Source organism: Leptonychotes weddellii, chromosome X (genome assembly GCF_054177405.1).
Source record: "Leptonychotes weddellii isolate Sample4059 chromosome X, ASM5417740v2, whole genome shotgun sequence".
Classification (NCBI taxonomy): domain Eukaryota; kingdom Metazoa; phylum Chordata; class Mammalia; order Carnivora; family Phocidae; genus Leptonychotes; species Leptonychotes weddellii.
The window spans coordinates 69303715-69323336 of NC_138385.1; the positions used below are offsets into that span (position 1 = coordinate 69303715).

The 19622-nt window shown below is 60.3% G+C and overlaps 2 protein-coding genes across 14 annotated transcripts; one reads left to right on the forward strand and one right to left on the reverse strand.

Moving 5' to 3' along the window:
- The first annotated feature begins 395 nt into the window (after nucleotides 1-395).
- Nucleotides 396-3322, forward strand: PRAF2 (PRA1 domain family member 2). Of its 2 annotated transcripts, none has more exons than XM_081808911.1 (3): nucleotides 396-728; nucleotides 1887-2104; nucleotides 2386-2528. In XM_081808911.1, exons 1-3 carry the CDS (start codon nucleotides 550-552, stop codon nucleotides 2478-2480), a joined length of 492 nt encoding a protein of 163 aa, XP_081665037.1. In that variant the 5' UTR covers nucleotides 396-549; the 3' UTR covers nucleotides 2481-2528. The 2 variants fall into 2 exon arrangements, with proteins under 2 accessions (XP_081665037.1, XP_006738449.1); XM_006738386.3 differs by having other exon boundaries at nucleotides 423-728; nucleotides 2508-3322.
- A 430-nt stretch (nucleotides 3323-3752) lies between these two features.
- On the reverse strand, nucleotides 3753-18240 carry CCDC120 (coiled-coil domain containing 120). 12 transcript variants are annotated; one of them, XM_081808894.1, is made up of 12 exons: nucleotides 17890-18240; nucleotides 13841-13923; nucleotides 13544-13707; nucleotides 10326-10425; nucleotides 10060-10150; nucleotides 9783-9916; nucleotides 8979-9119; nucleotides 8365-8659; nucleotides 7958-8020; nucleotides 7499-7673; nucleotides 7277-7375; nucleotides 3753-6291 (listed from the first exon to the last, which is right to left on the reverse strand). In XM_081808894.1, the coding sequence occupies exons 5-12, from the start codon at nucleotides 10106-10108 to the stop codon at nucleotides 5349-5351; spliced, it is 1899 nt and encodes a 632-aa protein (XP_081665020.1). In that variant the 5' UTR covers nucleotides 10109-10150; nucleotides 10326-10425; nucleotides 13544-13707; nucleotides 13841-13923; nucleotides 17890-18240; the 3' UTR covers nucleotides 3753-5348. The 12 variants fall into 12 exon arrangements, with proteins under 12 accessions (XP_081665020.1, XP_081665017.1, XP_081665019.1 ...); XM_081808891.1 differs by lacking the exon at nucleotides 17890-18240 and adding an exon at nucleotides 14067-16309; XM_081808893.1 differs by lacking the exon at nucleotides 13841-13923.
- Between the last annotated feature and the right edge of the window lie 1382 nt (nucleotides 18241-19622).

The following is a 19622-nucleotide window of genomic DNA, read 5'->3' on the forward strand; positions in this document are numbered from 1 at the left end:
AATGTGGTGAATATGAATAAAAGGCCCTTGATAGTGTTTCTGGAGCTGGAGCTGGACCTGGGGGGGCAGGGGTGGGGCCCGAAGGAGATGCCGCTGAAAAGGCCCTGCGGGAGTTTCCAAGTAGGTGTGGCCCTCTTGGACCCTGACTTGGAAGGAAGTGGGATCCTGCCCGAGTCCTTCTGACAGTCCCTATCTGTATGTCCCAGAATGTGTGTGTGCGCGTGTCCTAGAATGTCGGACCACTGTGTACTTGAGCCATCAGCACGGCTCAGAACAGCCCCTTGGGCGCCCCCACCTGGGGATGGGTGGGAGCGCCTCGCCCGGCGGCGGCGACTTGATTTCCCGGCAGCCCCTGCTGCCTTACAGTTCCGGCGTGTTGCTGGCATTTCCGGTCACGTGCATTGCTACTGCGTAGTCCGCCTGGGTGGTTGAGATAGCAGCCGTTGGACCTAGACTCCATTTCCCGGTGTCCCTCGCGGTGGCGCGGGGTGCAACGGGGGTTGTAGTCCGGCCGCTCTTCTGGCTGGTACAGCTACAACGACCGGCAGGATGTCGGAGGTGCGGCTGCCACCGCTACGCGCCCTGGATGACTTCGTTCTGGGGTCGGCGCGTCTGGCGGCTCCGGATCCGTGCGACCCGCAGCGATGGTGCCACCGCGTCATCAACAACCTCCTCTACTACCAAACCAACTACCTTCTGTGCTTCGGCTTCAGTCTCGCTCTGGCTGGGTGAGGGAGGGAGGGAGACGCCGGTTGGCCAGGGACGCCTGCGGGGCAGGGAGGGTGGACCCGTGGGGTTTTGAGGAACGGAGGGGGATGCAAGGCTGCAAGGGGGCGAGTTCATTAGAGATGGAAAATCTCCGGGGCATGGGAGGGGAGACTTGAAGGAAGTCGAACACGGTTATAAGGAGTGCCTTGGGTGGGATATGGCCTGAGGATGGAGAATGTGGGGCTGGAGGGGAAGATGGGTAAGGAAGTGGACCTGAAGATAAGGAGGGCCTGAAAGTGAAAGTGGGGGTGCAGGGGGAGGACGTGAGTGATGGGGCCCGATTAAGGCGGCCTTGGAGGACTTCGGGCAGAGACAAGGACAGGGATGTGGTGAAGTTGAAGGGTTGGGAGGGTGGGCTCGCGGAGGCTCTGGGCGTGGAGGGGAGCCTGGCTGTGATTGGAACGTTCCAGCAGCAAGTACCTCTTGGGGAACTTGAACCAAGAGGGAGGACCCAGAGGTGGAAGGCTTGAGACCAGAGAAGGATGGAGAACCTGGAGGGACTTGGGCAGGGCTGGAAGTTAAGAGTGGTACTGAAAACGTGGAAGGGGTTCTAGCAATGATGGAGGGAGAGATCTATAGGGAGTGGGGACCTGGATGGGGGACTTGAAGGGGAGGAAGCCTGGAAGGGGTCTTGTAAAGACTCTGGGCCCGCGGAGAGGGAAATGTCTGGAGACAGAAGGCCTGGAAGAGGAATCTACAGGGTTGGGCTCAAAGGGTGGATTTGGGGGCGGGGTCGGTGGGGTCTAGCGGGGGTTGGAGAGGGGTTAGAGAGGGGCCCCGCGGGGGGTAGGGCTGGAAGAAAAGAGCTGGCAAGGGCTGGGAGCCTGGAGGCTTAGGCCTAGCGGCATGAGAGGGCCTGAAACGGGAGAGCTAAGGAAGATGGGACTGTAGGATCGACGAAAAGGAAATGAGGGCCCCCAGGGCTCCTGGGAGTCGGGAGCCCTGGAGGGTGGACCCGTGGGGAGAGAGGACTGGCAGGAGTTTTTTGCCGCGCTGGGGGGCCCTGAGAGGGGGGAGCCAGGGCTCTTGGAGCCCGGGACTGGGTGGACGGGGAGGCTTGGAGGCTGGGCAGCCCTCGCGCCGTCGGCCGGGCTAGCTCAGTTCCGTTGTCCTCGCAGGTACGTGCGCCCGCTGCACACCCTCCTAAGCGCGCTGGTGGTGACGGTGGCCCTTGGCGCGCTGGTGTGGGCGGCTGAGACTCAAGCAGCCGTGCGCCGCTGCCGCCGCAGTCACCCCGCCGCCTGCCTGGCCGCAGTGCTCGCCGTCGGCCTGCTGGTCCTCTGGGCCGTGGGCGGCGCTTGCACCTTCCTGCTGAGCGTCGCCGGGCCCGTGCTTCGTGAGTACCCGCTGCCCGGCCATAGCCCGAGCAACGGCCGGCGCCTGCGCACAGCGGCAGGCCGGCCCTGCCCTAAGAGGGGGCTGGGACGCGTCGCCTTCCCCGAGCGCCTTCCCCCGCGTTGCCTCCCCTCTTCTGGGAACGCCCCTCTTACTAGCGCCCTTTCAGGCCGCGCTCCTGGTGCTCAGTGTCTTCCGCCGGCCACGTCCCTGTTACCTTGCGCCCTCCCTGCCCCGCCCCTGTCGCAAGGCTCCTTACTCGGCCACGCTTTCCGATCGCAGGCATCCTGACCACTGACCACTCTGCCGGCCTGCCCGTGCTCCAGTTCCCCTCTGTGGGCCCCCATTGGCTAAAAGCTGAGGTCTCAGCCCACTGACCCCACTCTTCTCGGCACTGCCCACAGTGATTCTGGTGCACGCCTCGCTGCGCCTGCGAAACCTCAAGAACAAGATCGAGAACAAGATTGAGAGTATTGGTCTCAAGCGGACGCCAATGGGGCTGCTACTGGAAGCGCTGGGACAAGAGCAGGAGGCTGGATCCTAGGGGTCTGAGATCTGTACCCAAGACCTGGAGAATGCCACCCCCACCCTGGCCCTGTATACCGGGACCCAGAGCCCTTTCCCAGCCCTTGAAGTAGAGGGCCCCGTCCAGTTCAAAAACCAAAGGACATCTGCCACCCTCCCCACCCCAGGTCCAAAATTGGGATATCCCTCCTACCCAGCCCCCTGTTACCTAGGGGACCACTCTTCCCCAGCCCTGAACTTGGGGCTTGGAGCCCAGGGCATCTGTAGCCAACCTCAAACTCTGGACCCAGAGATACTCCCCCACCCCCAATCTGGGACCCACCCATCTCCCATGCTCAGCCCCAAAGCTGGGATCTGGGACCAAGGCATTCTCTTGAACCTGGGGCTAATAAGGCTTTTCCAGACCCTACCCCAGCTTTGAAACCAAGTCAGGGCATTGCCAAATCTTGAACCCGGGTCCCAATGTTCCCAGCCCCCATCAGGACAAAGGATTCAGGCATCCTGACCCTGTTGAACGCGTGGTTCCGGGTGACCCACATGCCTCTCTCCAGCTCTGCTTAGGGATTCTGCCCCCTCTCCAAAGTTCCACAGTGATGAGGACCAAGGGGTGGGATGGGGTGGGGGTAGCCCTGACCCGGAATGGGGCATGTGTAATCAGTGTTACCGCAACAATAAAGGCTGTTGCATCGCTGAAGCCAACGTGGGCTTCGGGGTCAGGTCCGTGCATTTCAGTGGCCAGAAGTGGCCTTCTGCTTTTCAGTTCTGCTGGACTCTCTCTGCCTAGGTCGCTGTCAAGTACGTGGACTGAAGGGCGGGGGGAGCTCTCGGTCCCGTCCTCGAAGCAAGGGGTTCCCCTGGAGCAGCACAAACACGAGGCCATAAAGCGCGGCGTTGGCCATCACTTGCATCACCGAGGGCTCCCGTTCGGGGCCGGGAGGGATCTGAGCGCAGACAGCGGAACTTTCGCCCCGCATGCCAGCAAGTAAAGCCCAAGCGGACGCCATTATCACACGCTGTTTCCAGTGTGTGTTTTCTATAATCTGGCATCATGAAAATCTATTACCTGGTCCTAACTGCAGGTGTGGGCCCCCAAGGCCAGGCAGACAAGAGGAGTGACACGTGGGTTCGGTTTACACATTTATTGTAGAAATCCCCTTCCAGTGTGGGTAGTGTCTTGGGCCCAGATCCATTGGTAGAAAAAGAAAAGTTTAACACCAGGTAAAGGAGGTAGGGGGACCCCCACCTCCAGAAAGTCACAGAAAGGTATCATAGAAAACACAGCTTGTGTAGATTTGTTTTAAAAAGTGGTGGGTGGAAAGCAAGCCAAGGAAGATGTGACGCAGCTTTTGGCCAGCGGTCACCTGAGGATTTTACTGGCATCGAGCGGATGCCAGGCTTCACCACCACAGCATCCCAGGACGTGACACACCCAGCCGCTCTGCCCCCGGCCCCCCCCCGCACGGCCGGCTGCCTGACGGGGCTAGATAGCGCGGGGGCTGGGCCATCTCATCCTGCGGGTACAGGCAGCGGGCACAGACAGGCGGACAAGGACTGGGGCTCCCTCGGGCGCCCCTGGGGGTAGGAAAATGAACCGAAGCCCCCTACCCAGACTTCAGTCCTTCCAAATGTGGGCAGAGAGCCCACCTCCTCAAGAACTGGCCTGGTGGGGGGTGGCGGGGGGTCCTGTTCACACCAGAGTCTCCTGGCTGCCCCGAAAAGGGCCCTGAGACCCTATATGGTCCGTTTATTTTAGGGGGGTGGGGTTTCCTGAATGGAACAGGCTGGGCGTGGGGACAGGAATGAACCCAACCAGGACGAGATCACAGTTTCCCTTTTATAAAACGTCTAGTGTTGGGGGAAGACAGTGAAGACCTAAATCACAAGTGTAAACAGAAATGGAGAAAGGGGCCTGGAGTCCCTGTTACACCATTGCCCCTCTTAAGCTGGCTGAGGGCCCCAGTTCCCAGCACAGTGTGAGAGGGGAAGCAGGGTGTCAGACACCTTTGTGGGTCCACGAGGAGCCAGGGGCCTTGGAAGATCAGGTCGGCACCCCCCAGGACCGACAGCAACCACACCCCAGGGTTCAGCGAGGTCAGCTGTGCGCTCCCCCAGACTATAGTCGTGCCCAGGCCAACAAGGGGTGTATCAGAAGGGGTCAGACCAGCGTCCCCGGGGTCTGGGGGTCAGAACTGGAGGGCTGCTCCCCCTCTAGCGTCAGGTCACTTAAACGAGCGCTCAGCTCCGGGGGGTACAGGAAGTCCGCGTAGTATCTTTAGGAGGGGGAGCAGGAATCCGGACAGGGCGGCAAGACAGAGAAAGGAAAAGACGGACAAGACACAGAAAGAGAGGAAAAGAGGCTCGTTAAAGAGGCGGAGGCAGGCACAGGACAGCACCTTTAGGCTCGCAAGCATGGGGGCACGGCCAAAGGAAGAAGAGAAAGGTGAGGGCCCCGGGAGGCCCTTCCTCCCAGCACCCTGCTTTCAAGGCTCATTTTCAGCTGACATGCACTGTTTTGTTCAAATACTGGAATTCTTCTACAGCTTGGTAGACAACTGCCGCCGCTGCCAGGGCCCAAGACACCCCTCCACCGAGACCCCATGGACTCATGCAGGTCAGGCAGGGCCCAGGACCCCAGGCCGAGGCGGCGGCTAGTTCTCTCGCGGTCTGAGTCTTTAGCTACCGTGACTGGCTTGCCATCTGCCTCAAGAGACCCCTACCCGTCAGTAAAAGCCCCCCCCATACCTGCCGGAGACAGGGGGTGCCGTGAAACTCCTCGAGTGTGGGAGCGGCGCCTGGCTGGGGGCCCCGTACAGGGCCTGGCCCACCTCATAGCAGCGGGCATGGAGGAAGGGCGGGTGCTGCGGGCCCACGTGGGGGACCACAGGCCGCCGCTGCGGCCCGGCGGCCAGTCCCGAGTTGCGGATGTACCAGTCCCGCAGCCCCTCCAGGGCAAGGTTCTTGTGGCCGATGCGCTCCCCGGCCGGGGGGATCCGGGTGGGCGGGGGCATCCACAGCAGAGGGTTCGGATGCACGTCCGGCCCCTCGGCGGCCTCCAGGGGCAGGCCGCACGGCTTGGTGCGGGTGGCACGGGCGTGGGGGTCCTTGCTGCGGAGGAGGGGGCTGCTGCCGTCAGCTGCATACACGGGTGGTGGGCCTGGGAGCACGGTGAGGAGCCCGTCCCGGCGGGAGAGGGCTCCTGGGACCTCAGCTGCAGGCAGCAGCTCCCCCCAGCCTGGCCCACCGCTGCCGCCGCTGCGGGGCAGGCCCCGGTCCAGGGAATAGTCCAAGAGGAAGTCCCCGCACACGGGCGGGAGCCGGGGGGCCCCACGGGAGGCAGGGGCAGCTGAGCTAGGCCGGGCAGCCCGGGGAGGGTCTGGGGGGCCAGCTGTGCGGGAGGAGAAGGCAGGGGTTGGTTGGGGGCGCTCGTACAGCACCTCGCTGCTCTTGCAGACCGGGGGGCCAGCGGCAGGGGGACCCAGAGGCGCAGGCGGGGAGCCAGCTCCCCCACCGGCCGCCCGGTCCACGAGCAGGGCCTCAGAGCTGTTGCTGCGACGGGTGCGGGCTGCGAAGAGGGAGGCGCGGTCGGAGGCAGGCTCTGCCCGGGGGAAGCCCATCTGGGAGTCCTGGCTGCCGGACCACTGGCGAGAATGCAGGCCTTCGGGTCTGGGGACGCAGAGGTGGGGGTGACGGGAGTGGCCGGGCGCCCGCCGGACCCCACCTCTTCCTGAGCTCTCACTTGCGCATCTCCGGAAGGGCCCCAGGGTTAGAGACCTGGTGTATCAAGGGGTTAGGTGGGGTACACGGACAAGGCAGCGGAGGTTCTGTCCCACGCTGGGGGCAGAGGGACGGAAGACGAAAGGGGGGGTGGTTGTTAGTGCCAAAGGAGATGTAAGCGTGTGCAGCGCTGGAGAGGAAGGACTGACAGAGGAGGGCCGGCAGAGGGCTCTTCCCAACGCCTGGGGCCCCCTGCCCTGCGGGGGTGTGTCTCACAGCTCCCCGCCCCCTCCACAGTGGGGTCCTAATCCCTGGGCCTGGAATCCAACTTCCTGAACTCTCTGTCCTCCCCTCCTCGCCCCCCGTGTGTCTGAACCACCCCGAACTATCAGCCACCGTTCACAGGATTTGAGTGCCAGAAGGACAGGGACTTTGTTCTGCTCACAGCCTGGGAAAAGCAGGCGCTTAGCAAGTATTTGTTCAAGAAGTAGGAGGGTGCAGCGGTTCAAAGCACGGACTCTAGAAGCAAACCAGCCTGGGTTCAAACACCAGGTCTTCGGTCTACTACCAAGTCACTTAACCGCTCTGTGCCTCAGGCTCCTCATCCATAAAATGGGAATAACGACAGCACCTACCTGGCGGGGATCTTAGGACAATTACAGGGATCTATACCGTGCAGAACACGGCTTCCCAGCAGATGTTAGGCGCTCAGTACATGTTAACCAGGACTTAATATGCCCACAGCGTCCTTCAGAAGCAGATATTACGCCCATCTCACAGACGAGGAGCCAAGATTCAGAGAAAGGAAGTGACTTGTGCCAAATATACTTTTCAAAGCGCAGCCTCTCACATCCCAACCCTTTGCTAATGCTCTTCTAGTCAGAACTAACAGTTCTTCTTCCAGTCCTCAAACCCACCCTCAGAGTCCCCTTACTTGCAAAGCTGGGGGCCAGCGCCCCGGGTGAGGACAGGGGTGGCAGGCACGCTTCGCCCCTCAAAACTGGAGGCACTCCTGGGCAGCGAGCGCGTCGGGCTAGACAGAGATGGGCAGGCCCAGGTTAGAGACCATACCCACCAGCAGGCCCTCCTGCCCAGCCAGGCTTAGGATCCCCCTCCAGGCTTGGGGGGGGGGGGGAGGGAAGGGGCTCAGCCTCACCTGGTGGGGCTGGCCACAGAGTTCCGCCGGCTCTTCAGATCCCCGTAAAGATCTGACGGGGGTGGTTTCCATGGGGTTCGCCGCTCAGGGCTGCCCCCAGATACGGCCCGCAGCTGGTCCCAGGCCTTGGGTGGTGAGGGGCGCTCGGCCAGAGGGAAGCAGCCACGTGGCTCCTCTGGGAGGAAGGCGGAAAGTGGGGGAAAAGCCAATGAGGGGGGGCCAGATGGGCTGCGGGCAGGGCTGTGGGCAGGGACGGGGGGGGGGGCGGGCAGGCAGCGGCAGAGGGCGGGGCAGGAGCTAAGGCTCGAGGCTGGAACTGGGGATCATGAGCTGGGCAGCGAGAAGCAAGAAAGATGGGGGCCCCATGCGAGGACGGGGCCTGGCTCAGGAGGGGTTACAGAGGGTGTGGCGGGGCTGAGCATCAAAGGATGGGCGGGTTTGGGGGACAGGAGTCCTCACCATTATCATGGCTGGCCCCAGACTCCGAGAGGGAGCTGCTCTCCGAGTGCAGAACTACGTCCTCTACAGGCGAGAAGGGGGAGACCCGGGCCTTTCAAGGCAAGGCCTGGGTGCCGTCCCCTTGCGCCCCCCGACGGTCTCCTCCCCGGCCCGTTCCTTCCCAAGAACCCACCTTTACCTGAATCCAAGACCACCCGCGGCTTGGCTCCTCATTTTCCTGGGGCCACCTGGTCAAGTTCCCAGGGGCCCCACCCTTGCCACAGAGCCAGTTTGTCACGACCGCCCTTACGGTCGGGGCCCTCCAGTCCCGCCTGGCTCCCACTCGGCCTGGCCGTCTCCCCGCCCCGCCCCTCGGCCCCCGCCCACGCTCCCCCTTCGCCCGGGCAGCGGCGGGGCGGGCGGCTCACCTTGGCTGAGCTGAGCGAGGCGCGTGCCCAGGCACATTCCCTGGGCGGCGACGACGGCCCCCGCGGCCAGGGCCAGCGGCTGTGGCGGGGGGAGCCCCGGGAGGCCGAGGCGGGCCCGGAGGTCCCCCAGCTGTTCTTCCAGCTCGTGCAGCCTCCGCAGCGCATCTGCCTGCACCTGGCGCCGGCGCCGGCGCTGCTCGCCGCTCAGCTCGGGGGCCAAGGCCAGGCGGCGGGCGGCGGCCGCGATCTGCTGCTGCACGGACACCTCGCGCTCCAGGGCCTCGAGAGCCAGCTCCTGCGGGGCGCGCCCGACGGGGCAGGACGGGACCACATGTGCGAGCCGGCCGGGCACAGGGACCCGGGGGCGGGGCCTGGCCTGGGGCGGAGCTCATTTCTTCCACAGGTGGGGCCTGCCTCGGGTAGGGACTAGACACATCCCTCTGCCTGAGGGTGAGAGGCTTAGGACGGGGCCCAGCACCCTCCCCCAGAGCCGGATCCCACCTCCCTCCAGCCGCTTCCTTGTCACCTTCGCCTCTCCCTGCCCTGGCCGCAACCCCAGCGCCGCCTCTGTACCTGTCCCTCCCCCACCTTGCTCCGCAAGCCCCTCTGTTCACCTCAGCAGGGCACAAGGAGCGGTGTGCTGGGTTGGGGTGCGATGCAGGGTAGGCTCGGGCTGCAGGGGGCCGCCGGCGGACCAGCTGGGGCCGTTCCCCAGGCTCCAGCGGGCACTCGGGGGGCAGCTGGCCGGTCAGCTCCTGGTGGGGGCCGGGGGCAGAGACTACCGAGGGTTAGCTGGGGGAATGGCGCAAAGCAGGAATGACGGCGGAAGCTCCGCAAGTCCTACTAGCAGCTCAGTAACGCCCAGCACCCCACGGCTGCCGCTTCTCCTCCTCCCTCCCAGGTCGCCCCCCCATCCCCCGGCAGGTGGCCCAAATCCCTGGGGCCGTGGGTGTGGGAGGTCGGGAGACCTGCTTTGGAACCTGGAATTTCTTATTTCTCGTAAAGGCGACGCGGTCTATACGCTGCGTATCCTGTCACCCTCCCCTCAGGGCCCCGGGCCGCATGCTGTGAACTGCGTTAGCGTTCCTGGCTGACTGTGTAGACGTTCACACCAAGAGGGGTAAGTCAAAATCGTAACTCACCCCTTGTCAGTTCAGGTCAGGTTTTACTGCCAGATTTTGGAAATAACTATTGTTTTGGAGGGTTTGGGGATTTCAAATTGCTGATAGGGAATTGGGGGCCTGTCCTGCCAGATTTTCCTGACTCTAAGACGTCGAAGTTGAGCTTTGAGGAGCTAGAGGGTGACAGGGAATCTACAGCTCAGACAGGTGGCTCAGCACTCGCCACCCCCACCTGCCTGCCTAGGGGCCCTGGCTCCTCACCCCCCGCCCACCAGACACTTAGGACCAGGCCCTCACCGCCTCCTGGAGACACACTTTGCGGAGCTCCTGAAGTTTCAGGCTCAGGGCCTCCTGCAGGGCTCGCTGCCGGTCGAGCAGTCCCCGCAAACGCTCTGATTTCACCTGGGGGGCAGCCTCTCCGAACAGGGCAGCTAGACACAGAGGGAGCAAAGATCCGAGCAAAGATCAGCCAGGGCGTCCTGGCGCAGCGTGGGGCCAAGGACCAACCCTTTCCAAGTAGGCAGGTGGTGACTCAGAGCAGGGGAAGAGGCAGAGCGGGGAACCAGCCACCCACCTGAGGCACTGAAGGTGGGAGAGCTGATCAGCTGACCTTTGACTTCCATCCTGGTGCCGTCGAGAGGCCGTGGCTGATCGCTGGACAGGGCCTGGCAGGGACGCACAGGAGCCATTAAGGAAGCACGTCCTGCGTCCCCCCAACCCCTGCCCCGACCCAACGTCCTGCAGCCTAGCTGGGAGTAAGGGGTCCCCTGACCCCGCCCTCCTGATTGGCCTGCCCTCTCAGCCTCTGTGGCAGTGTCTGGCCCCACTGGGCCCTGGTACCTCGGCTCCCTTCCCATTGAGTGGAAGCACAGCACGTGGGGAGCTGGGCGGACTTACGACGCCTCCTCAGAGGCCCATGGGCCGCAGTCAGGAGTCTTACCTAGGGAGGGAGAATTAACGGTATAGATTGAACCAACTCTAACAACAGGGGGGCCCTGATGAAGCACCTGGGTCTTGGAACAGTCACCTTCCATGCCACACTGAATCTTCCAACCACCCTTTGACGGCAGTTCTGTGATTATTGCCCCCGTTTCCGAGATGAGGACAGTAAGGCACAGAAGGCCTGACCCTCCCCCGTGGAGCTGTTCCAACCTCACCAATTCCTCATAAGCTCCCGGCCCGGCAGGCCTCAGGGCCTTTGCCCAGGCTGCGGCTGCTGTCTGGAGTGCTCTTTGCCATGCCTCACCTCTCCGGCCCCTGGTTCTCACTTACATGCTGGGGCTTACGTGTCACTTCCAGCGGTGGGCCCCCACCTGGGTCACCTCACAACTGCTGTCCAGCAAGAGACTGTGCTTCCCTTGCACATTCTTGAGGACAAGAAACATACCTGTCCTGTTTTCACGGGATCTCTGGCACTCAGAACACTTCTGAGCGAGCAGTGAGCGCTCAATGAATGGCTGTCGCATAAGTGAGAGAGCCAGGCTAGGGATCTAGCCCAGATCTGTGGGTCTCTACCTGTCCTGACTCCGTCCTGCGGCCCCGGTGCCATAGGGAGAGTGTTCACTCGGCTCCAGGACCCCTCCAGCCCCTCTGCCCACCCCAGTCGGTCCCGGTCCCGTCCCGGGCAGAGGGGAGTCACCCCCGCTGGGACGGTGAGCAGCAAAGTCCACAGCTGCAGATAACAAGCCTCCTGCCTCCTACTTCCTTCTCTGTCCCCAGACACCCTGGCTGACCACAGAGCCTGCCTTGGCTGGCTGCCAGCCCTGCCCTCGTCCCCTCCTCTGGAGTTTGCTCCTTCCCTCCCACATCCTGCTCGGTCCCCAGCTGGGGAGCCAGGTGACATCACCTCCCACCACCTGGCCTGACCTGGGACGGGCAGCAGGCAACTGGGAGGGCCTCATGAGGCCACAGAGGCCCCAGCCCCTCCTAATCCCCAGCTTGCCATGGTGGCCAGGTGTGGAGGAGACCCAGACGGCCAAGGAGGTGTGGGTTCGAGCCCCTTCCCCATCTATCCGTTGCGGGATGCGGCCAAGCTGCTAATGTGGTGTCACCAGTCCTGCTACCGGCTCCCAGAAAACAGGGGTTCCCTGTCCTCAACCTCAGTGGCAGGGGTCAGTCCCCAAAGCCTTTTTGCACACCCAGGCAGCAACACGTGCCCTGCAGATGCCCACCCTCCAAGGCCTGACATTGCCCAGCACAGCAGGGTTTCCTTGAGGTCCCAGCTCAGCCTCTTGGGCCCCGAAGCTCTGGAGCTCCTTCTTCTCCAGCCCCCGGTTAAGCTTGAGGAACTCTCCCAGGGCTCCACCCCAACAGGAACTTCAACGCCTCACTGATGGGCCCATTCACCAGAATTGGTCCCACATCCCACGCTGGGCTGCCTTGAGCCTTCCTTCCCTGGGAGCTCACGGCATCCTGGAAGTCAACACGGGGTCTAGACAGGAACCCCGACTCCACCCTGTCAGCCTGACCTCGGGGACATAGCTAGGGCCTGAGTCATGGGGTCACCAGGTAGGCTAGACACAGGGTCAATGCCCCACACCCTCACACCCAGCTCCCAACCCCCTGCCTCCGCTTGCCTGCCCTCTGCACCTTCGCCTTAGGGTCCAGAACTGCCCCATCCCCACCTGGAGATGGAGAGAAGGGGGATCCCAGCAGTCCCCTTCCCTAACTACCTCCCCCAGCCCCTGAGTCCTGTCGCCTGATGGGCCGCAGCAGGAGAGCTGCAGAGGGGACCCCCCCACACACCCAGAGGCAGGGCAGCAGGTTTTTCAGGTCTGCCCTTCTGACAGCACAACCGAGAAAGAAATTCCTGGCTGTAATGACTGTTTACAACCGAGACGCCTCACCTGGGTGGCGCCCTACCACCCTCAGTGGGACCCCGCATTCCCTGATCTTGCCGCTATTGGGGCAAATACAAACTCCCAGCGCCCGGGACTGCCCCCCACTCTGGGCAAACAGATGGAGGCAGGCTGGTGTCGGCAAGCAGTTTCTCAACAGCCAGGTCCGGGCTTTCCCCAGGGGCGAGGCCCCAGGTTGTAGGAAGGCAGAGGCTACTCCCCAGGGGGAGGAAGGGGGACAGGGAGGAAGGGGGGACCGTGGAGAAGGGGGACTCTGGCTTCTCTTCTACCCCATCCCTTCTTCTCGTTCATTTCTGGCAAGGAATCGGCTTCATGCCAGGAGAGGAAATTGGACATTTTGGGCTTCGCTCCTCTGCTCAGGCCCTCCTCCTTCGCTGCGCCCCTCGCACAGACCTGGCTTTCTCCCATGGGAAGCCGTAGTACACCCTACACCCTTCTCCCCCCACCCTGCCCCTGGGCCCCCTGTTCCCAGGTGCTCACCAACGCCAGAGAGGTGCTGTGGGGTGGCCTCAGGTACCTCAAAAAACAGCTGTCCCAGCCAGGCCCTGTTCCAGCTGGTGGTGGCAGCAAGCGGCGAGCACAGGGGCGGACGCCTAGGCCGCCTCCCACTAGGCAATAGCCCAGCCTACCTGGCCAGGGACTGGGCCGGCCCATACCTCTTAACCCTTGCCTGCCTGTCACCAGGGCTCAGGACACGCTTAGGGACAATCTCAGGGCCGGGACCCTTCAGGGTGTCCAGCATGGCCGAGAAAAGAGCCCAGACGTCCCCGCTCACCCCAGTCACCTAGTAGAGAACTAAGGAAGAAGGGCTAAGGGTTGTGGGAGTGGGCTGCCTCCGGTCCTACCCGCGTGCCCACGAGACCCTGCCCACCCAAGGGTATTACCTGGGAGCTGGGGATGGAGTTCTGGGGACGTGTTAGGCACGCGGGTGTAAATCGAGTACGTGTCTCTTGGCAGCAAGCATCACATGCCTGAGGCCCCTACCTTCCCTCCCAGGACAAGGCACGGGTGGGAGAAGGTCTTGGGGGGACTGCCACCCTCACTGAGGTAGCAGTTTCCCAAACTGGGGACAGAGGAGGTCAGCTTCTCAAAGGAAAGACCGGGGCTTCAAGACCCTACTACCTTCTGCACCTCCAGAGGAAATCATCCCAGCAAACTGACAAAACACGCATGTTTTCACCCCTCCTGGTCCCTACGAACCTGGGAGGATGACGCAGACCCAGCTCTTCATAGCCAGCTCATAGATGTGGAAGCTGGGGCTTGGAGAGGTGAAGAGGCCTGATTCTGATCACAGAGGCCTAAGAGCAGGTGGACTCAGAACTCGGGAGGCCGGGTCCTGGGCTGGAGGCGGACAGAGGCTACTCCTGCAAGGGAGGAGGAGTGGGGAGGGGGCTCATGCTTCTTCACATCCAGGCTGGCTCTGCCCCACTCCTCCCCCTTGGGCATTTCTGGCCAGAGTCAAGGAAATTGAGGGCTCTGGCCTGCCCCGGCACATACCACACATCCTGTGCTCCATTTGGGACCATCTGTTCTGTGACCTCAGGGCCCAAGCCCAACCTGGGCCCCCGCAGCAGCCCAGGCTGTGACGTGAAAGAGCAGAGTGAGGAAAGCTCCCTCCCCACTCGGCGGGGGGGGCCAAGCGTGGAGGGGAGCCCTGTATAAGCAATGCCCCGCCCCATATATGTATATGCGTGCCACCAAGGCCTCCCGCCACCCTGCCCACCTCTCTTCCTGGGGGTGAGATTTCTGGCGTGGGACACAAAGGCTCTTTTCACCCACCGCCTTCTCCCCCCTTCACTGCCTAGGGCTGGTGAAGGCAGCAGCCATAAGGTGGGTGGCTGGGTGTCAATGGGGAGTGTCCCCTCAGCCATGGCCTCTCCCGCCTCTTGTGGGACAGCAAGAATGCTGGGAAGAGGGACACTTATGAAACCAGAGCTGAGAGGGCCGAGGGCATCTCTGGCTGGCAATGCAGACTGAGTATCAAGGCTTGGCTTTCCTCATCTGTAAAATGGGTAAACAGCGGTTATAGGGCCGACAGAGGCCACAGTCGCTTTGGAAGGCATTTCAAAGTACAAGGAAACTCACACCACGTCATTAATGACGGGCAATAACAACAATAGTAAGCCCATGCAGAGGTGGGCTGGGGCAGGAGTAAGGAGGGGAGAGCAGGGCCAAGCAGACAGGTGGGGCAGAATCACCCGCACACGTCCTCAGCCTGCAAGATGGCCAACCTCTAGGCCCCGCCCCAGCTGGGACCTGAGCCCCACGTGGCCTCCTGTAGGGGTAGCCAGCCCGGCTCTGGGATCCAACCCCGCCCTGCCACCAACGGCTGCCCCGACTAGTCACTTGTCCTCTCTTTGCCTCAGCGTCTTCATCTGTAAAACGGGGGTGATGACAACAGGATGTACTTCACAGGACTGTTGCAAGCATGACGTGAGTTACGACACTCACAGCGTGCCTAGCACGGTCACTGGCCCTTGGTAACTGCTGGATAGGTATTGGCTGTCATAATGACAATATTCCTCCCAATCCAAACTCAGGAATCAAGTGTGTGTGTGTATTTTTTTTTTTTTTTTTTTTGAGACAGAGCTGGTATCCTTCAGCTTCACCTGATAAATCTGAAACAGAGCTGTTTTCCAGCCAATAAACTTGTCCCAACTCTCACTATTCAAAATCAGGAACTAAATGTATTCAGATGCACTGCTGAGACAGAGTTGGTATCCTTCAGCCTCCAAACCCTCCCTACTTGCCACAGACATTGAACCCTCCCTAACTATCAAACCAGACATATTTGAAACAGAGTTGTTTTCCATAATTATCAGACCTCTCGCTACTCAACATCAAAAATGCAGGAACCAAACCTATTCAGATAAATTCTCCAAACACTCACTATCCACATACAGGAACTGAATGGATCTGGATACACCTTTGAGATAGAACTGGTGTCCCGTACTCTCTGAGCTTCCCTTACTCACCAGGCAAAATGCAGGAACCAAATATATTCACACAATACAGTCCTCTTACTATCCCAACTCCTGCCACTGGAGCTCGGGGAAATGAATTGATTTGAATATATTTTTTAGCTGGAGCAGTTATCCCTCATTATCTGAACCCTCCCCACTCACTATGTAAAACGCAAAAGCAAAAAACCCTTCAGATAACTTGGTATCTTTCACTGCCTGAATTATCCGAGCTCTCCCTCTCAGAAGTCAGGTGCCAAAGAGACATTGGGACAACGAAGAACGCTTGTGTTGTTATTAATACGTTTGGATAGTGGCACCTGGGTGGCTCAGTCGGTTAAGCATCTGACTCTGATCTCAGCTCAGGTCTTGATCTCAGGGTCATGAGTTCAAGCCCTGAGTTGGGCTCCACGCTAGGCGTGGAGCCTACTTAAAAAAAAAAAAAGGTTTGGATAAATGTTTCAGATAAGAGATGGGTCTAGTGGGGCGCCTGGGCGGCTTAGTCGTTAAGTGTCTGCCTTCGGCTCAGGTCATGATCCCAGGGTCCTGGGATTGAGCCCCGCATCGGGCTCCCTGCTCCGCGGAGAGCCCGCTTCTCCCTCTCCCACTCCCCCTGCTTGTGTTCCCTCTCTCGCTGTCTCTCTCTGTCAAATAAATAAATAAAATCTTAAAAAATAAATAATTAAAAAAAGAGAGATGGGTCTAGTATCTCGTTATTTGAGCTCTCATTACTCTCTATGACAAATGCAGGAACAAAACACAACTGAATAACACGTTACCTTTTCGCTATCCAAATTCTCCCTGCCTGTCCTCAGAATCAAGGAGATTCAGTGAGAGAACCCTGTATTGTTCTTGCTGTTATTGTCACTACTGGACAGGACTGATTCTAACACCCAGTGACACACACACACCCCCTCCACACACACACAAACACAAACACACCTGCCCCCCAGAGGTGGGATGGACTTAGCACCGAAATTTGTACTGCTTACAGCTGAGAGGAGGATAGAACCCACCCCCCACCCCCATCCCACCCCTACCAAGCCCTGAAGCCTCTGGCCTGGAATGGACTTTTTCAGGCCAGGAAAGCAGAAATCATGCACACCCAGGATCAGGACTAGGAGATGGGGGTAACGTGACATGGAAGAGTCACACATACTCCTGAGTCCTGCATGTTTGCTCACCACACCCCCCACCTCGACATGGGGCAGCCCCCAACCTAGCCAGGCTGGAAACATGATCCAGACCTCACAGACTCCCAGAGATTCACTGAATAATTTAGGGTGTTCTTTCACACTTGGGGAGGGTGGGGGATGTAGGAACAGTTCCATGCCCTCCTGGGGCAGGGAGACAAATGCAAGCTCTGCGCGAGATCACTGGGTGGAGGTGAAGAACATCACATACGAAAACCCCTTTAGCCATACAGGGCCCACAAGGCTGTTTGCTCTTGTTCGTGCTAAGAGAAGCATTTGGGATGAACTTGAGATCATGGAAACAGTGGAACCTCCAAGTTCAGGGGCAGGGTATAACAGGACCCCAGTTCTTCTGGGCTGAGAGGAAAGTGGGTGTTAGGAAAAGGGAGATCTGAACAGGGTGGAGGGGTGTGGTAAGGAGTAGAATGAGGGCCTGAGGTTGGGAGGGGATGAAGGAAGATAACAAGAAGGAGTGTAGGGGGCAAGACAGAATCAGTGTGATCATAGGATGGAGGCCAGGACACCAGCCAGGGGATGGGATAGAGTGAGGTTCCGGACAAGGGTCAGAGAAAAGTAGGGCGCAGCAAGGAACAAAAGAGCAGGGCAGGGTCAGTATAGAACAGTAGTCAGAAGACATGATGAGGGACAGGCCAAGACGGTGGTCAAGGAAGGGGAGAGGGAAAAGGGCAGGTTCAGGATGGAGGTAAGGAACAGGAAAAGACTGGGACAGAATAAGGATATGAATGAGGACAGTGATGGGACAAGAGAAGACGGGAAAACAGCACAGGGCTGGGGGCAGGGACAGGGCAGGAAACAGAGGGATGGTCTAAAGGGGGTGGGCCAGGATGGAGATGGGGAGTCAGGAGGGGACCAGGAGGACAGCACAGGATGGGGAGAAAGTTTAGAAATCAGAGGTCAGGAATCAGGACAGACCTGGATCAGACTGCAGTCAGGGGGACAGGACATGACTGGAAGGGGTTCAGGGGCTGGACAAGAGTTTAGGGAACAGACAGGTCAAGCATCAGGCCAGAAATTGGGATGATCAGGACAAGGCAGGATGAGCCTCAGAGATGGAACAGGGTCAGGCCAAGGATCCTGAGAACAGAACTGGGTGGGGTCTGGGGTCAGGGCTGGGTTTAAGGGAACAAAACAGGGATTGAGGATCACGCTAGGCCAGAATATGGTTAGGTCGGGGGTCAGATCGGAGGTCCTGAGGCCAAGACTGACCAGAGATCGAGGTTAAAAAAAGATGTAGTCAGGTCAGGTGGGGGTCGGGAGCGAGACCACAGGGTCAGAGGTAGCGGGTGCGCGCGCAGGTACATCCCCTGTTGGCGTTTCCGGGCCCTCACCCCGCCCTGTCTCCTCCCTTCTTCTCCCGGCGGGCGTTACTCACCGAGGGTCCTCGTCCCGCGACGTAGGCGGGGTCGCTGCGGGCCAGGAGGGGTGGTGGGTGCGCCCCTCCCTCGCCGCCCCCCGCTCGTCCCCGGCCTCGCGCCTACTCCCCTTCCGCGCCCTGCCCGTGGGCCGCGTTCGGCCGCGCGACTGTTAGCTGTGGGGGCCAGACGGGGCGGGGGGCGCGGGGAGGGTGGGAGAGGCGCGCCGGCTCGGCCGCGGCCGGTGGACCCCGGCCCCCCCACCCTCACCTCGGGTCAGTCCGCTCCCGGCGGCACCGACACAGCCGCCGCTGAGCGCGAGCCTGGGGGGAGGTGGGGGGGACGGGGGGCGGGGCGCGAGACCACAGCAGCGGCGGAGACCTAGTGCGCAGGCGCCGGTTTGGATCTTCGATTTTCCTGCCCTCGGAGCGCCGGGAGCTAACCAGCTGGGAGCGCGTGCGCACACGCTTTCTCGAGGGCGGCGGAGCGCTCCCCTACCGAGGCCACGCCCCCTCAGCGGTCAGGCTGGCGCCCCTCACCCCGAGTCACCCCCCAATGGACCCCCAAGCAGTACCCCAAACTGCCTTCTATCAGCGACCACCACACCTCTGAACTCTACTCTAAACTTCTGTCTCCAAAGCACCCTCCATCATCCCCCCAACTACATTCCCAAACTATTGTCCATTGATCCCAAGCAATACCCCCAATCCACCCTCCGTGGGCTCCCAAACTGTAGCAGTAAACTACCCTTCACTACCCCGAACTCGTTCCCCTAAACCATCTGCAATCAGCCCTGAAACCATCAATCTCCAAAGAACACTTCCAAGTCACTCTCCCATCTACCCCAGTATGCACCGAAAACACCCCCATGGACCACAAATCGCTCTCCATGTACCCTCCTAACCATACTCTGCAGCCCAAAACTATGCCTCCAAAGCATTCTTCAATAACCACTATACCCAACCTTGTCTTTTTTTTTTTTTTAAGATTTTATTTATTTATTTGACAGAGAGAGACACAGCAAGAGAGGGAACACAAGCAGGGGGAGTGGGAGAGGGAGAGGGAGAAGCAGGCTCCCCGCTGAGCAGAGAGCCCGATGCAGGACTGGATCCCAGGGCCCTGGGATCTTGACCCGAGCAGAAGGCAGATGCTTAAGGACTGAGCCACCCAGGCCCCCCTATACCCAACCTTGTCTTAAATTACATGCAACTATACCCACAAAACATCTTCCAATTTTTTCCATACCACCCAAACCACCCCCCAAAAACTCCCAACTGCACCCTAAACTGCCCTATAATAGTCCCCAATGTTATCTGTAAGCATTCCCCATTTACATTCCCAGTCTCCCAACTACACCTACAAACCTACCCTCCAGTGACCCACCAAACCCCTTCAGTCTTCCCTTTGATGGTTCCAACAGTACCCAAGCACTTTCCAATGGCTCCTAATTATACCCTCAAACTGTCTTTTTTTTAAAAGATTTTATTTAGGGCGCCTGGGTGGCTCCGTCCTTAAGCATCTGCCTTCGGCTCAGGTCAGGATCCCAGGGTCCTGGGATCGAGCCCCACATCGGGCTCCTTGCTCCGCGGGAAGCCTGCTTCTCCCTCTCCCACTCCCGCTGCTTGTGTTCCCTCTCTCGCGGTCCCTCTCTCTGTCAAAAAAAATATATTTTATTTATTTATTTGAGAGAGAGAGAGAACACAAGCAGGGGGAGAGGCAGAGGGAGAGAGAAGCAGGCTCCCCGCTGAGCGGG

Coding starts and splice junctions, on each gene's coding strand:
- PRAF2 (XM_006738386.3), top strand. CDS start 550: ATGTCGGAGGTGCGGCTGCCACCGCTACGCGCCCTGGATGACTTCGTT. Junction 729..1,886: donor TTCAGTCTCGCTCTGGCTGG/GTGAGGGAGGGA, acceptor TTGTCCTCGCAG/GTACGTGCGCCCGCTGCACA. Junction 2,105..2,507: donor CGTCGCCGGGCCCGTGCTTC/GTGAGTACCCGC, acceptor CACTGCCCACAG/TGATTCTGGTGCACGCCTCG.
- CCDC120 (XM_081808899.1), bottom strand. CDS start 10,108: ATGGAAGTCAAAGGTCAGCTGATCAGCTCTCCCACCTTCAGTGCCTCA. Junction 8,021..8,364: donor CCTCGCTCAGCTCAGCCAAG/GTGAGCCGCCCG, acceptor TCTCGCCTGTAG/AGGACGTAGTTCTGCACTCG. Junction 6,292..7,276: donor GCTGGCCCCCAGCTTTGCAA/GTAAGGGGACTC, acceptor CTGCGTCCCCAG/ACCCGAAGGCCTGCATTCTC.